This window comes from Anopheles moucheti, chromosome 2 (genome assembly GCF_943734755.1).
Source record: "Anopheles moucheti chromosome 2, idAnoMoucSN_F20_07, whole genome shotgun sequence".
NCBI classification, from domain to species: Eukaryota; Metazoa; Arthropoda; class Insecta; order Diptera; family Culicidae; genus Anopheles; species Anopheles moucheti.
Genome location: NC_069140.1, coordinates 70,288,507 through 70,302,571, shown reverse-complemented (window position 1 = coordinate 70,302,571; position 14,065 = coordinate 70,288,507). Strand labels below are relative to the sequence as shown.

Here is a 14,065-nt window from a genome sequence, read left to right as displayed (position 1 = left end):
AAAACAAAAACTTCACCTCAGAGAACTTTTCGGTGTTAACACGTTCACAGTAGCGAGGAGTGCAGGAGCGTTGATTTCTCCCCGAACCAACCAGATAAAGAAAGGTGCGTTGCGCATTTTTACCTCTAGTGCTTAATGGTTGCAACATTTTTTTACATATAATTTCTGTATGGAATTTTTCCCGATTGTTGCGTCCTGCAACAGGACATTATTTGACACAACCTGCAAGAAAATTTCTTTCCTAGCTGAACCAACGAACCCGAGTAATACTATCGTGTTAAAAAAATCGGTGCTACACTGTAACACCACCTGCATATTCGGGGTAATCAGTGGAGGATCAATCCGCTTGGAGGCCCAGGGCGGAATTATAGTTGGGGCCTCTAATTTTAAAAACGATGAAGCAGGGAGAGGGTGGGCTTGAGACCCTTGAAATGAGACAAAGCGAAAAGCGCAGTAAGAAGGGGTCTACTCTGCCTACCGTTTGATCCGCCGCTGGGCCGCTCCTAATCATCTTCTTCAAGTGGTCCGCCAGGGCCTTCATCATCTTCGAAAACAATATCGGAATCGACTATATCACCACCAGCACCAGTTACCACTGTATCTGTGTATCCATTTTTCCGAAGATATAAAGTCTATAAGCTGGTCCTACAATCCAGCTTCAAATAAGTAAAAATCAAGAAAGTCAGAAATGGTATTCAAAGAATCATAAGGTTGTAATATCAAATGGAAAAGAGAGTTCGAATGAATGTCGTAGTACACTGACAGATTGTGTCGGTTATAACATCATTATCGGCTTGCAAAATTGCAAAAATTGTGGCAATCGGAATTCTAAACACAATACTCCTCCACAATACTGTTCCGAAACACGCAGGCAGGTTATTTTCACGGTACAATCGGTGAGAGAAAAGAATACCACTCCACGAGTATCGCAATGGCAATAGCTGGCGAATATTACGGAAGTGAAAACAAGAATGGTTTCTATTCTAGCATCTAACGGTAGGATCATTTACAAACAGATAAAAAAAATGGAAATATGAAATATGAAAATCTTTAACTCGAAAATCCCGTTCAAGAAAGAGAATACATGAATAGGTTGAAGTGAAAGGGAATATAAGGGTTCACGGGGCGGCCAGATGGTGTATTGGTAGCGCAGTCGGTTTGTACAAGACAGGACCACGGAAAAATTTCATTTGGACCACCAAACCTCCGTACGCAGCACTGACTATCCCACGGGTAAATAAAGTAAAAAAAATAGAAATGGTAGGCTTCAACATCCTAAAGATGTCGTGCCGATAAAGAAGAAGGAGTTTGAGTGCACTGCATACTTCTCTTGCGTAGCCGTGTAACCGGGCCGATATAGCTAGTCAAATAGAAACAAATGTTTTATATAATCAAGGAAGATATTTTCGATAATGTTTTTACCTTTTTAATTAGATTTTGTGCTATAGCACAATTTATAAATTAACTCTGCTGTTAATTCGCGGAGTACCTTTGTACCTTTTACTACTTCACAAATTTTTTGGGGTCCCCGACACGGCGAGACCCTAGGCGACCGCCTAAACCGCCTAACGTTTGAACCGCCACTTATAAAAACAATCTTAGCATACGAGTATAGAAAATATACACATTCTGTAATTACTTAATACACATTCTGTATGTGAATAATGTTTTTATATCCCATGAAGAACTAATTAGTTGTACTCGAAACCCGATAATAAGGTCGGAAGAAGTTGCATGTATATAAACCTTTGGCGACATTGAAAAATAATCATTCAGAAGTTTACAATCGAAGCAACCATCGAAGCAACCAACCATAGCTAATATAAACCTTTAGCAACATTGAAATATAACATTACTATCCAAGCAACCATCTATCCAAGCAGCTTACATGATGGTGTTGAGTGAAGTACCTGAAGGATTCGTGTTGATTTCACGGATTCCCGCTGGATTCGTTTGCAAGGGCGTACTTCATCTGAAGGACGCGTATATAAATGATTTCGATTGCGCTGCCGGAGATGGTTCACCGGTGGAAGAGAAACTTTTCGTTCACGACGCCGACAATGAAGTGGTGGGAACGATAACGTTGATGCGGCAAGTCGTGCATGATGTTGTGATTGAAGATCCCACGACTACTTCCGACTGTTTATTTTCGCAATATTTCAAATGTTGTGAACGTTGCAAGGCCTGTTTGAAGTGGCTGTCAATCGAGTGCTGCTGTCCAAAGTGTGGCGACAAAACTCAAAAGGATGAACCTTTGGCAAAATCTTTGCTGCCAACCTGCTTCAACGACCCGTCCGAATTGGGGCCGGAACCCAATGGAAAAACGCCATCTTTCAACGGTTTGGACACAATGGATGTTCCGAATCGTGTCGATGGAAGTTCCCAATCGTGTTGTTCCCAATCGTGTCGATTGTGCCACATTTGCGAAATTCGTTGTATCGATTGCGCATACCAAATGAGCCTGAAGGATGAGTCCAAATCGTCCAGCTCTTTCAGCTCTTTCAGCTGTGTTCCTCGTCAGATTATATCTGCAATCGCTCCAACGACCAGACCTGTTACCCGTCGTCCGTGGCGTACCGGTCGTCCATCCCACGGTCCCAAACACGACTCCGTTAAACTGGGTTCGACTAAAGGAAAAAGTACGAATGAGATGCAACAGACGAAACTAAATGGAAATGACAACGACGAATCTACCAACCAGCCGACTGCCGATGGCAAAGATCGTGTCAGTGACAATGTACCCGTTTCGCAGAAAAAAACGGTCGGCTTCCGTACGGATGATCCTGCACAAGGGGATCACAAGCAGAAACCAACGCTTCACCAACGGAAAGATGTCAAATCCAAAGCTCCCGGAGTACGTGGTGGAGTATCGAACCATGGGAAAGGTGACGCCACCTCCAGGGCAGCTACTGGACCGGGTTCGAAAATTGTGACCAAAAAAGGAGGACCCGGGAAGAAGGCGAGTGTCGGTGGGCCGGACGCTACAAACACTAAAGTTCGCATATCGGTCACGAACGCTAAAGGTTCTGGAGCTGCAGCGAACGGAAGCAAACCTACTGGAAAGGGCAGCAAAAAGTAAAACACACCACAACAGTTAGTGTTTCGTTTTGAAGCCTCGATGCCGTCAGATGGCGATACTGTTCGGTTTGTTGGATATTTCTCCAACATGTCCGGCTAATCGCAGCCGTTCTTATACACCTATTTCTTTATCTTATTTCTTTATACACATATTTCGTTATCTTGTATCGTACCTTTGGAAGTAAAAATAGATATTCGCGTATTCTCGGATAAAAAAAATAATATTTTACATCGAATTAGTGAAATGGCAAATATCACACATGTACTTTGTTACACCAATCAAGTAAATCTGGAATGTATTAATAAAAGATGAAATTAAAGATACTAAAAACAAAGTACTGCATGATGATTTTTTCATTAAATAATGTAATAGTTATTTTTCTGCATGGTTCTATTTTTAAGAAGCATTTGTGCTACAGATTACAGCTACAGTAAAGCTAAACACGGCTTTAGATTCGGCACATTCAGTTGCCAGCAGTTACAGCAGTAGTAATTGTGGAGGGGAAAGATAATTTCACGGATAGTGCATAATTTCTTAGTGGAAATTAACGTGAACCTCGTGACAATTAAAAAGGGTTCGGTGACACATGTTGCCATTATGTCATCGCTTTGCACTCGTCAACAATTAAATGATGCAATAATGAGTTGGAGTGCCCCCTTAAGTAATATGTTTTCATTTTCTTAAGAGAAGGTGAATTAGTATTGAAGTTGTCGAATAGTTGAAATTAATAAAAGTGTGTTTTAAAGCACATCTGTTTCAACGAGAACATAAATCTTCACTGTACTATACCTATGATACATAGCTAATTTGTTACTGGAAAAGTTTGGCAATTATGCAAGTCAAGCGAAGACAGCTAAGGCTTTAATAAAGTTATAACAAATTATCTTACCTGGTTTTTTACATAAATTTCAATTTTAATGGTAATTTCTTTCCATTCTGTTTGTTAAATTTTGTTTTAAATTCCGTGGTAACCTAACCTTGAAGTAACCTTTTTTATATTTATATTTATATTGCAAGTTGTTTTCTCTTCTTTTAGCTTCTTTTTATACTTTATGAGCTATTGTTTTGTTATTTGTGTAATGCTAAACTTTACAGTGGTTTTTATTCTTTTGTTACATCGTTCCTCATTCGGAATGCTGTAGATTTTCTTTCTTGGTGAACTGAATTTACAAGTCCTATAATGAATTGTCTTTCTCTACATCTTAAAACACTAATCGAACCGTATTAATAGTCTGAACAACAATTTCGTCAAAAATTTGTGGCAAACATCTTTCGATGAAAATCTGAACAATTTACACTCTCGCTCACCAAGTTTCTTCGAAAGGAAGAGGAAAATTTTGCATATGGAAAGTGGAATGTTACTACTACACATATTTGTTGGGGCCCTAGGCGACCCCCTACACCGCCTACCGTTTGATCCGCCGCGGAGGGTAATATTATTACATGCCTATTACATCCCAATGCAGGGTTTACCATGGTACGTTACCAGGTAGACATGTATCCAAACTTATTGATCAAGGAAACAACATTTTATTCTTTAACGATGAACAGGCAGGTTACGAGATTAGATTGTTTCAGTGCTCTTCCTACGACAGTGGTCTTGTCTGATGGTTCCAACATCACAATCAGTAACATCTTCATTCATCCCGACTACATTGAAGATTCGTTTTACAACAATATTGCATTGCTGACGCTATCGTACCTGCCGTCCTACCTACCTGTCAACTTGTATTATGATATAATCTAACATGATAAAAAAGCATACTTGTATATGGTAAACAAAAGGGCGGTGACATGGCATTTGAAGGTAACAAGCACCCATCGTCCTACAGCACTAATTTCCAAAAATGATTATAATTAAATTTTTAATGCTTGCAGATCGATCGATCCATCGATTTGGCTGACACGGTGCAAGGACTATCAATTCTATTAAACAATAAATGGAACCCAACCGAGAAAAAACGCCCGTGACTTGTTCAAGGGCTACAGTTCGAACATATGTGTTTTCAAAATGATCAGTCACAGCTGCGAAGCGGATCCAGGAATCCATCGAAAGCTTCCCAGGATTGTCCACGTCTGGACGCAATTGTAGCTTTGGTTAACCAGCAATTGTGGTCTATTTTTATGCTCACGAAGATTGGATCAATCCGGTCCTAAATGCTCCTCCTCCTAAAGAATTAGCTGTGTTAATCATTCATAATTTGAAACTTTCTGATGAATGTTTATATACTGATACGAAAAGCACATGTGTACCTCATACAAGTTGTCCCAACATAAATAAGCGAGTGCAAAATAGTTTACAAATATGTTTCTGCAAAGGTCAAATCAATCATTTGTTGTCCTCAAGATATCATTGAGGTACTTGAATATCAATATTTAGGATCTCTTCCAATAGGTTTATATTTTGATGTGGTAGATCGCATAAATTTTTATTACTGTCCGTTTACAGGACACATTTTCACATTTTCAATTACTCGTTCCTACACGAGTTTTACTAGACAGTACAGGAGAAGCATGATGGACTTGAAGCGAGTTCGTGATACCAGCGAGTTCGTGAAAACTAAAACCACACCGATCCTGCAAGAACCAGTAAATGGAGATTTAATATTGAATGCTATAATGATTTTATTCTTGGCAAGCGTTATCTACTGACAATAAATATCATTATTATCTTTATTCATCAAATCAATCATCAAATCAAATTACAATGAAATGCAGTTGCCTTTTTTCTACAACTCGAAGACAGAAACGGATGGCAAACAGTTTGCAAACCTTGACATCATTGGTAGTTATATGACTCTTAATCAGAAATACGTAGGTTACGCTGAAAACTACGTTGCGCATGGTGTAGAAGGCCCATATCGTACTGTTTGGCCTAAGTGCAGTCTCAGCAGAAAAGCACAACGTATCGCAGCGCCTCGTCTGAATGAGGCCAAGTTCATTAATGGAGCCGCCCAGTAGGTTGTACAAAAGACACTTAACAGAATCTATGAACATATTTGTTGAAGCAATTCGACCCTTCGAATAGATTATCCTTTGGGAAGATATGTTTGGGAAAAGATATGACTATGGTGTAAAGTGTAGTTTGGTTATGTTTAAAATGAAAATGTTTTAAATTTATGAGTTTTTATTTTATGCTCTCAAAGGGTTAGTGAGAGTTTTGAATAAAAAAAAGTCAATATACAAAGAAAACATCGTTATAAATAAAACGTATTTTATATAAGTGTTATTTTAAAAAATATTATCAGGACCGAAATGAAGTTTATTTAAATTGATATTTTTCGAGAAATTGTTTGGGTAAACTAGTAAATTTACTAGATACTATATGCAATTTTAGCACGTAGTCGGATAGTCCATCTTCAACTAATGCGGAACAACCAGCATTTTGCATTGGCAATGTTGTGTGGAACCGCTGCCGCTACCACACTATGCCACCGTTTCAGGGCCGCTCCATGGAGCATAATTGTACCGGGGTACCAGAACGATATAAGTTCTATATAGTTTTAGCTTCGTTCGCCGTGACAAGTGTTTTGAGTAGAATTTCGTTGAGAGAAGAAGTTTCCCCATATTGTAGAAAGACCAGTTGACAGACAGTACCTTGGTGCATATCTCAATATTCATGCTGTTGTCGGGGCTGATCTTTTACCCAAGATAGGTGAAATTTTGGATGACTTCGAAAGTGCGATCACCTATCTGTACGTTATCCTTGCACAAGTCGGTAAATTTTGGCAGAGCCACTTGCTGTGTCAACATGAATTTGGATTTTTCCTCGTTGAACTCCTGACGTTTTAGATCGTCTGCTCATAAAACACTACTACAGAAAACATAATTACAAAAAATCGAAATAACGAACAATAGAACCAGCAACTGTCTAACAGAATTTCCGAGTGGATTCATGAATCCACTCCGTAGCTATAAAATTAAATAAAAACCGTAGTCGATACTGCATTCATCGGATCGGATAATTCGACCTTGAAAGTTTGAAATTTGTCCAAAACCACCATCAATCAACACACACGAACTACACAAGATATCCTACACATAGAAAATGGAACTGGTAATGTATATGGAGCTGAAACACGACACACACTCTCATCCTGCATACTTAATACTCGCTAAGGCTAAGAAGAAGGGAATATCATGAACATATTTCAGAATCATCAAGATGTGTTCACATAGGAGTAAAACGACCCTACGCGATGGCGGCCTCATCGGCTAGAACGATAGTCTTAACGAACTGCCCGATGGAGCTTTTAATGAACAGCAGGATAACAAGCTCAACGTTCCCGCGATAACATCCTTCAATTAATTTAAATCCAATGACAGTGTCAGATGCTCATATTTCACTACTTTGGATGTTCACATGAGAGCATCGCGCGTGTTCTCAAAATCCATACAAAAAGCCTGTTGACAACTACGCGCCTACTTCGTAGTGTCAAATCTTTCTCGCCTGAACACAATGTCTTACTAGAGGAAATAATAGTATGTAAAGAAATAAGTAAAGTAAATTACTGATGACCGTATTCTGGCGGCGCGCGACCAATGTGAAGCCATGTGTCAAATTTCTCATTCGCGTTTTAGCACATCTCTTTTAGTACAACGCTCTGTTCGGGTATAAACAATTCCTACTGGAAAGCAGATTAATTTGCTCTATTTGTGAATGGTTGCCAGTGTTCAACGAATGCACGAAACTGCTAATGAGTGATGGTATTTTGTAAAAGTTTCGATTGAGAACAGTGCTGGCGAACAGTTCTGCGTTTTCGTCGTCTGTCACAACAATCGCTTCGTCACCGTGAACTCGTATTCGTGTTGTTTACATTTCCTTTCCAAACAAAATTGGCAGACCCTCGCAGGCGGCACGCAGTAATAAACCCGACGGTGCATAAATCCCCACGGCCTAAAAACAAGCCAGAGTGGGACAGGAACAGAGGGCGCTAAAACGACGAATAAGAAAACAAAGCGATACCGTTAATCCGCGCATCGTCGCAACCGCGTCTTTGTTGCCCGCCAGAACGAGGCCATCTCACAAGTGTTGTGTACAGCGCTGTCCGCGATTCGCTGGAGTGGGGAAGGGGATAACTGGAAGGAAGCAACAGTTGGCATTGTTGGTGTTTGGTTGTCATCATCCGGTTCGCACTCCGTAGCAGAAGAAGAAAGTGGGTTGCTCGATGCCGCTGATTTTACACGTAGGCGGTCTGCAAAGGAAGGTGCAACGCTGAAAGTGCATGAGCGTATGACCAACAGGGGTTGCGAGAAAGTGCTTAAAACTTCCGGAAGATGGACTACGTCTACATGTCCGGTGGTGATCCCGGTAATCCACGCGCTGAAGACATCATTACGCTGACAAGTAAATATTGCAAATTACCCCACTCACGTAACTGTGTGCAATAGTAATATTTACATCCTTCTATTTTCTGTTCCTTCGCATGAAAAGTGTACGAGAACGATCCGAATGGTGTGGTCCAGGAGTTTCCGGATGCGGCAGAATACGGTGCATTCAACATCGGTTCCTCCGAGGCAGAGTTCATCGAGCACGGTATGATCTTGGCAGATGGAGGCGATCGATACGGCGTGTCCACCGTATGTTTCGATACGCAGGAGGAACTGATCTGGATGGGCAACCAAGGAGGTCACGTAACGTCGTACTTCGGCAGCGCGATGCAAAAGTACACCTCGTTTCAGGTACACGCGAACGAAGTCGTACGGCAGATAGCGACAATCGATTCGGGCATTCTAGCACTCACACCGACCACCTTAAGACATCAGATTCGTCGAGGTTTGCCGAAATTTACATTTAGATCGGAACGGATGGTAGATATGGTATGTATGATCGAGCACGCACCCGCCCGCCTGCTGATGGGAGGCCATCAGAGCGATCTGATCGAGCTTGACATCGCTACGGCAGCCGAACTGACCAGTGTTGTTGCAGGTGTGAATGGATGTGCTATCTTGCGGCGCCATTCCCGGTATCTTTGTGCCGGTGATGCTTACGGGAAGATAACGCTGCTCGATCCGAACAGCCTTGCGATCGAGCACGAACTCTCAACACACTCCGGCAGTTTGTCAGATTTCGACGTGCAAGGAAACTACCTTATATCGTGTGGGCTAAGCGGTCGCCAGGGTAACCTTACGATCGATCGCTTCCTGATGGTATACGATATGCGCATGCTGCGATTGGTTTCACCCATTCAGGTGTTGGTAGAACCTCAGCTACTGCGCTTCCTGCCTTCGCACTACTCCCGGTTAGCCGTGGTATCACCGCAGGGACAACTCCAGCTCGTGGACACGGTCGAACTGAGCGAACCGCGCGTTTGTATGTTCCAGATCAATACCAGCGGTTCACAATGTCTCTCCTTCGACATTAGTGGCACCAGCCAGGCGATGGCGTTCGGTGATCAATCCGGTCACATAAACTTAATTTCGGCAGCAAAAATAAACACACCAACGTTGCAGTTTAATCCGTACTCACGCGACACTGAGTTTGCAGACACGATTGAACCGGCGACACCATTTGTACCGATTACGGACACAAATTTCCCACTGTCGTCGGTGTTGCTGCCACATCTGACAACTGGAGACCGTTGGCTCAGCGATTGGCCACCGTGGATGAATACGTACGAACATTGGCGAGCGAAAGCGATCGAACCGGTGGTAATCGGTACAATGAAGATGCAGGGCCCGATCGGCTACGCACCAAATCCGAGAACGGGCTTGCGCAATCAAATTCCCTATCTGCTGGACGGTTCGAATGGAACTTTGGCCACCGGTTCGGCGACATCCGCAACCCATGGATCCGCTGCCACTAAAGGTGGTACCGGTTCGGAACAGCAGGGCATAAAGCTAGTGCCACGCCGATATCGTAAAGTGGAGGTAAAATATAGTAAACTCGGCACGCAGGATTTTGACTTTGAGCATTACAACCAGACGGGCTTTGTAGGGCTCGAAGCAAATCTCCCGAATGCGTACTGCAACGCGATGCTACAGGTACTGTACTTTATCATTCCGCTGCATAAAGCCATCCTGGCACACTGTTGCACGAAGGAATTTTGCCTATCGTGTGAACTTGGCTTCCTGTTCCATATGCTCAACGTGGGAAGCTCCAGTTCGCCTTGCCAGGCGAGCAATTTTCTGCGCTCCTTTCGCACCGTACCGGAAGCAGCTGCCCTCGGGCTGATCCTTTCGTCCAATAGTGCGAATGTGAATTTGATCAGTTTGATACAGAACTGGAATCGGTTCGTACTCCACCAGATCCACTCCGAGCTGCTCGAGGCGATGAAGAAGAATGAAACGATGCATTTTTACGAGCACGGTCAACATTCACAGCACCACGCGTTGGAGCAGGATAGCGTGCAACGGTTTCAAATTCTCAACTTAGGCAACGGGACATCAACGGCCACGAGTCAACCGCAAACAGCAGCTGGAAACTCGGTACAGGAGGAATCGGAAATTGGACGTTTATTCGGTACGCAGCAACAAACGACTCACCGATGCAACAAATGCAATACGACGCGCGTGAAGGACAATGTGTTGCTCGTTTGCAGCTTACTCTACCCAACGGCAACCACCAACAACGTCGAAGGAACATTTGGGACTATTTTAAAACACTCACTAGGGGTGGAAAAAACAACACCTGCCTGGTGCGAAACGTGCAACAAGTTTACTCCGACGAATCAAAAATCACGCGTAACCGATTTGCCAGCAATACTTTCTATCAACTGCGGTCTGGACAACGAAAAAGAGCTGGAATATTTGAAGCGTCAAATGACTCGATCGGCAGGTGCACAATCTTCACCCAGTCAGACAGCGCAGGGTACAACGAACGCGCCCGGGGCAACCGGCGATCAATCAACGGTAACGTTCAATGGGTCCGGTACGGGCACAAAAATGTGCCGTTATGGAACGAACTGTTCACGTGTCGATTGTCATTTCGCGCACCCAAGGTATGTTTGCTGTTACTGTACAAAGTTTTTCCGTCCATTTTATCATATTCTTTGTGCGATTTAAGGAAATCTTCTCCTTGTGTCATATCGACCGCTACGCCCGCTTCTACATCGGCTGCTGCGACACATGGTATGCAAAAGTCTTGGTTCCCGCTCAGCTTCCAGATGTCACTCGACGAACAGCAGAACCTTGACATTAGCTCGTTACGAACCGCTTCGAACGGTGAGCCGGTAGCGCAGAACGTTACAGCAGATCACGAAACACCACCGGATGCGGAAGGAAAGGAGAAAATCACCGCAAATGGTATGATTCAAATTCATTTCAAAGCGTTAGTTTCGGTTAGTACAGTTCTCCTTCATTTAGATGGCTTTAGAAGGTAGGGCAAGATAAACAAATTAGCAATGTAGTTTTCATTCTTCAAAAAGGTCCTTTTTTCTAATGCTCGTCGCTAAAAATTCCACAAATTCTCTCTGAGCATGTAAGACGGGACGGTGTTATGCGTTATACTTGATCTATGTCTAAGGTAGACTATTTAATGTATTAACTTAAATTAATATAGCTTCATATTTATCTTTGAAACTAATATTGTTCAGCTCAAATATGAATCTATCTATTATACAATTTGTAATCAATCAGTAACTGTAATGTATCAATCAATTATAATGTGTAATGACCAATGGGACACTGTTATAGCATGTTCCAAGCTCATTCGCTTCAAGTAGTCCTGTTGATGCATTGAAAAGCTTTTCACTTATTTTAAGGCTTTCCAGTCCCGCTAGATGTACAGTAGAAACTTTCGGGCCGTTAGTGCTGGCAAATGGTTTAACACTGTTTAATGATCGCTACTGGGCGACCACTAACATGATTAATGCTGAACTTTTAGACCAGGGGTCTCCAAAGTTTGGTCCACCACCTTTATCCCACGGGATGCATTGGTTAGCTGGGGCTGCTTAAAACTTAACTTGCGGACCATTTACACAGAGGCTGGAGGCTCTCGTGGGCCGCAGTTTGGAGACGCCTGGTTTAGACAAAGGATATTTTGGAGCTATAATATAGAATATCTCATACAAATATTGTATGAGTGACGTTTTACGAGATAACAATCGCTTAAGTGATCTACCAAAAATATATAGGATTTTTTCCTAACCTAAACATCTCCAAGATATAGGTCCTGCCGTTCTAGTATAAAAAATAAAAACAAATATCTGCCAAAGTCCCTGGTATTAGGTGTATTTGTAAGGAACATTTCGCATGCATGGCTGTTTCTAGGGTGCTCTATTTAATGCGTATTATTTTACTTTTCTTGTTTCAGATCCTTCGGACGATCCTGTCCGGGTACAAACAATCACAAAAGCCTACAACCTGTCCGCAGTGGTTTGTTACATCAATGATGGTTCCCAGCGTAACCTTGTGTCTCTGATTCACGTCCCGGCCTGCTATCAGGAACTAAAGCAACCGGGAGATTCCAACCCAATGGGAGGATGGTACATTTTCAACGATTTTAGCATTTCCCCTGTACCGGTGCAGGAAGCTGTATGGTTTACACTAGACTGGAAAGTACCCTGCGTTCTGTTCTACACCAGTAGCGTTCTGGCCGAAGAACAGTGTCGCTTAGGATTGGGTTTTAACAGCGAGCAGCTAACGCAGTATGTAAATCCTTTCACGACTGATCTGTACGAAGAGGAAACCACGGAAGATGGTAGTGGACGAGCGCCGGAAGATGATGTTACCGATACGATGGGTAAAGATGACGCGGATGACAAACAGCCGGACAGGGATACGGAATCCACCATTTTGTTTAAACCGCTAGGGCTCAACGAATGTTTCCAGGCTGGTGATCTGGTCGCAATGGATGCGGAATTCGTAACACTCAATCCGGAGGAGAGCGAAATTCGATCCGATGGTAAAATGTCTACCGTGAAACCGAGCCACATGAGCGTTGCGAGAATAACGTGCATTCGGGGTCAGGGTGATTATGAAGGTGTACCGTTTATGGATGACTATATTTCGACGCAGGAACAGGTCGTAGACTATCTGACTAAGTTTTCCGGCATCAAACCGGGCGATTTGGATGCCAACTTTAGCAACAAACGGTTAACCACGTTGAAGAATTCGTACCAGAAGTTGCGCTTTCTCGTTGACAGTGGTGTGAAGTTTGTGGGGCACGGGTTACGGAACGACTTTCGCGTTATCAACATCATTGTCCCACCGGCACAGGTCGTCGATACGGTGCATCTGTTCCATCTGCCCCATCATCGTATGGTGTCGTTGCGCTTTCTGGCATGGCAGTTTCTCGGTATTAAGATACAGTCGGAAACGCACGATTCCATCGAAGACGCGCGGACCGCGCTACACCTTTACAAACACTATCTGCGGCTGTTGGAAAAGGATGAATTTACGCACGCCCTTTCGACGCTGTACGAAACGGGAAAGAAACTGCAGTGGAAGGTGCCTGACTAAGGGTAAGTGAGGGCCATTAGTGAAAGTAGCCTTTTTTATTCACATGTATCATCTTTGTTTCTTTGTTTTTTTTTTTTTCGTTACTTGCAAAAGACACTGGTGCAGAACACAGAATACAGATTAAGAACAAAGCATAGACGAATGCATTTGAACAGAGATGTTGCTTTACTGCAGGATGATGCACGTGTCCGGGAGCATTTGTTGAGATTATGAAACCCGTTGTTGTGTGTATAGAATAACGCTGTAAAATGCTACCAATAAAACAATTTTTTTGTAGAATTACAAAGCGTCTACTACATTCTCCTTTTTTGCGGTAATTTACTACGACACATGGTTCTTTTTGCGACATTAAATATTATGTAACGGAATTTAAAATCTTTCTATTCAAATATAGTTTCATCTGGCATCGTTGTTACGTTAAGGGCAATGCACTTTTGTGTGCTTTAAATGTGTGTCGACACTATGAAACACCGGAACGTGATACGAATAGTTTAAGTAGCAAACAGGACGGTACAATAATTACATTTGATTTCGATTGTAATGAAAGTGATACGGTGTAGGATGATATATATATATATATATATA

General features: G+C 42.6%; 1 protein-coding gene and 1 pseudogene across 1 annotated transcript; both read left to right on the top strand.

The window, feature by feature from the left end:
* Positions 1–4,622: 4,622 nt before the first annotated feature.
* LOC128298748 (uncharacterized) lies at positions 4,623–5,619 on the top strand (annotated as a pseudogene).
* Positions 5,620–8,179: 2,560 nt separating this feature from the next.
* On the top strand, positions 8,180–13,777 carry LOC128305507 (PAN2-PAN3 deadenylation complex catalytic subunit PAN2). Its single transcript, XM_053042989.1, has 5 exons — positions 8,180–8,426; positions 8,514–11,019; positions 11,085–11,323; positions 12,333–13,482; positions 13,574–13,777. Exons 1-4 carry the CDS (start codon positions 8,357–8,359, stop codon positions 13,478–13,480), a joined length of 3,963 nt encoding a protein of 1,320 aa, XP_052898949.1. The 5' UTR covers positions 8,180–8,356; the 3' UTR covers positions 13,481–13,482; positions 13,574–13,777.
* Positions 13,778–14,065: the final 288 nt, after the last annotated feature.

What these genes read in the sequence shown, in the direction of transcription:
- LOC128305507 (XM_053042989.1), top strand. Translation starts at nt 8,357, where the DNA reads ATGGACTACGTCTACATGTCCGGTGGTGATCCCGGTAATCCACGCGCT. An exon ending in AGACATCATTACGCTGACAA is followed by an intron (nt 8,427 to 8,513) that starts GTAAATATTGCA and finishes TCGCATGAAAAG; the next exon opens with TGTACGAGAACGATCCGAAT. An exon ending in GGAGAAAATCACCGCAAATG is followed by an intron (nt 11,324 to 12,332) that starts GTATGATTCAAA and finishes TTCTTGTTTCAG; the next exon opens with ATCCTTCGGACGATCCTGTC.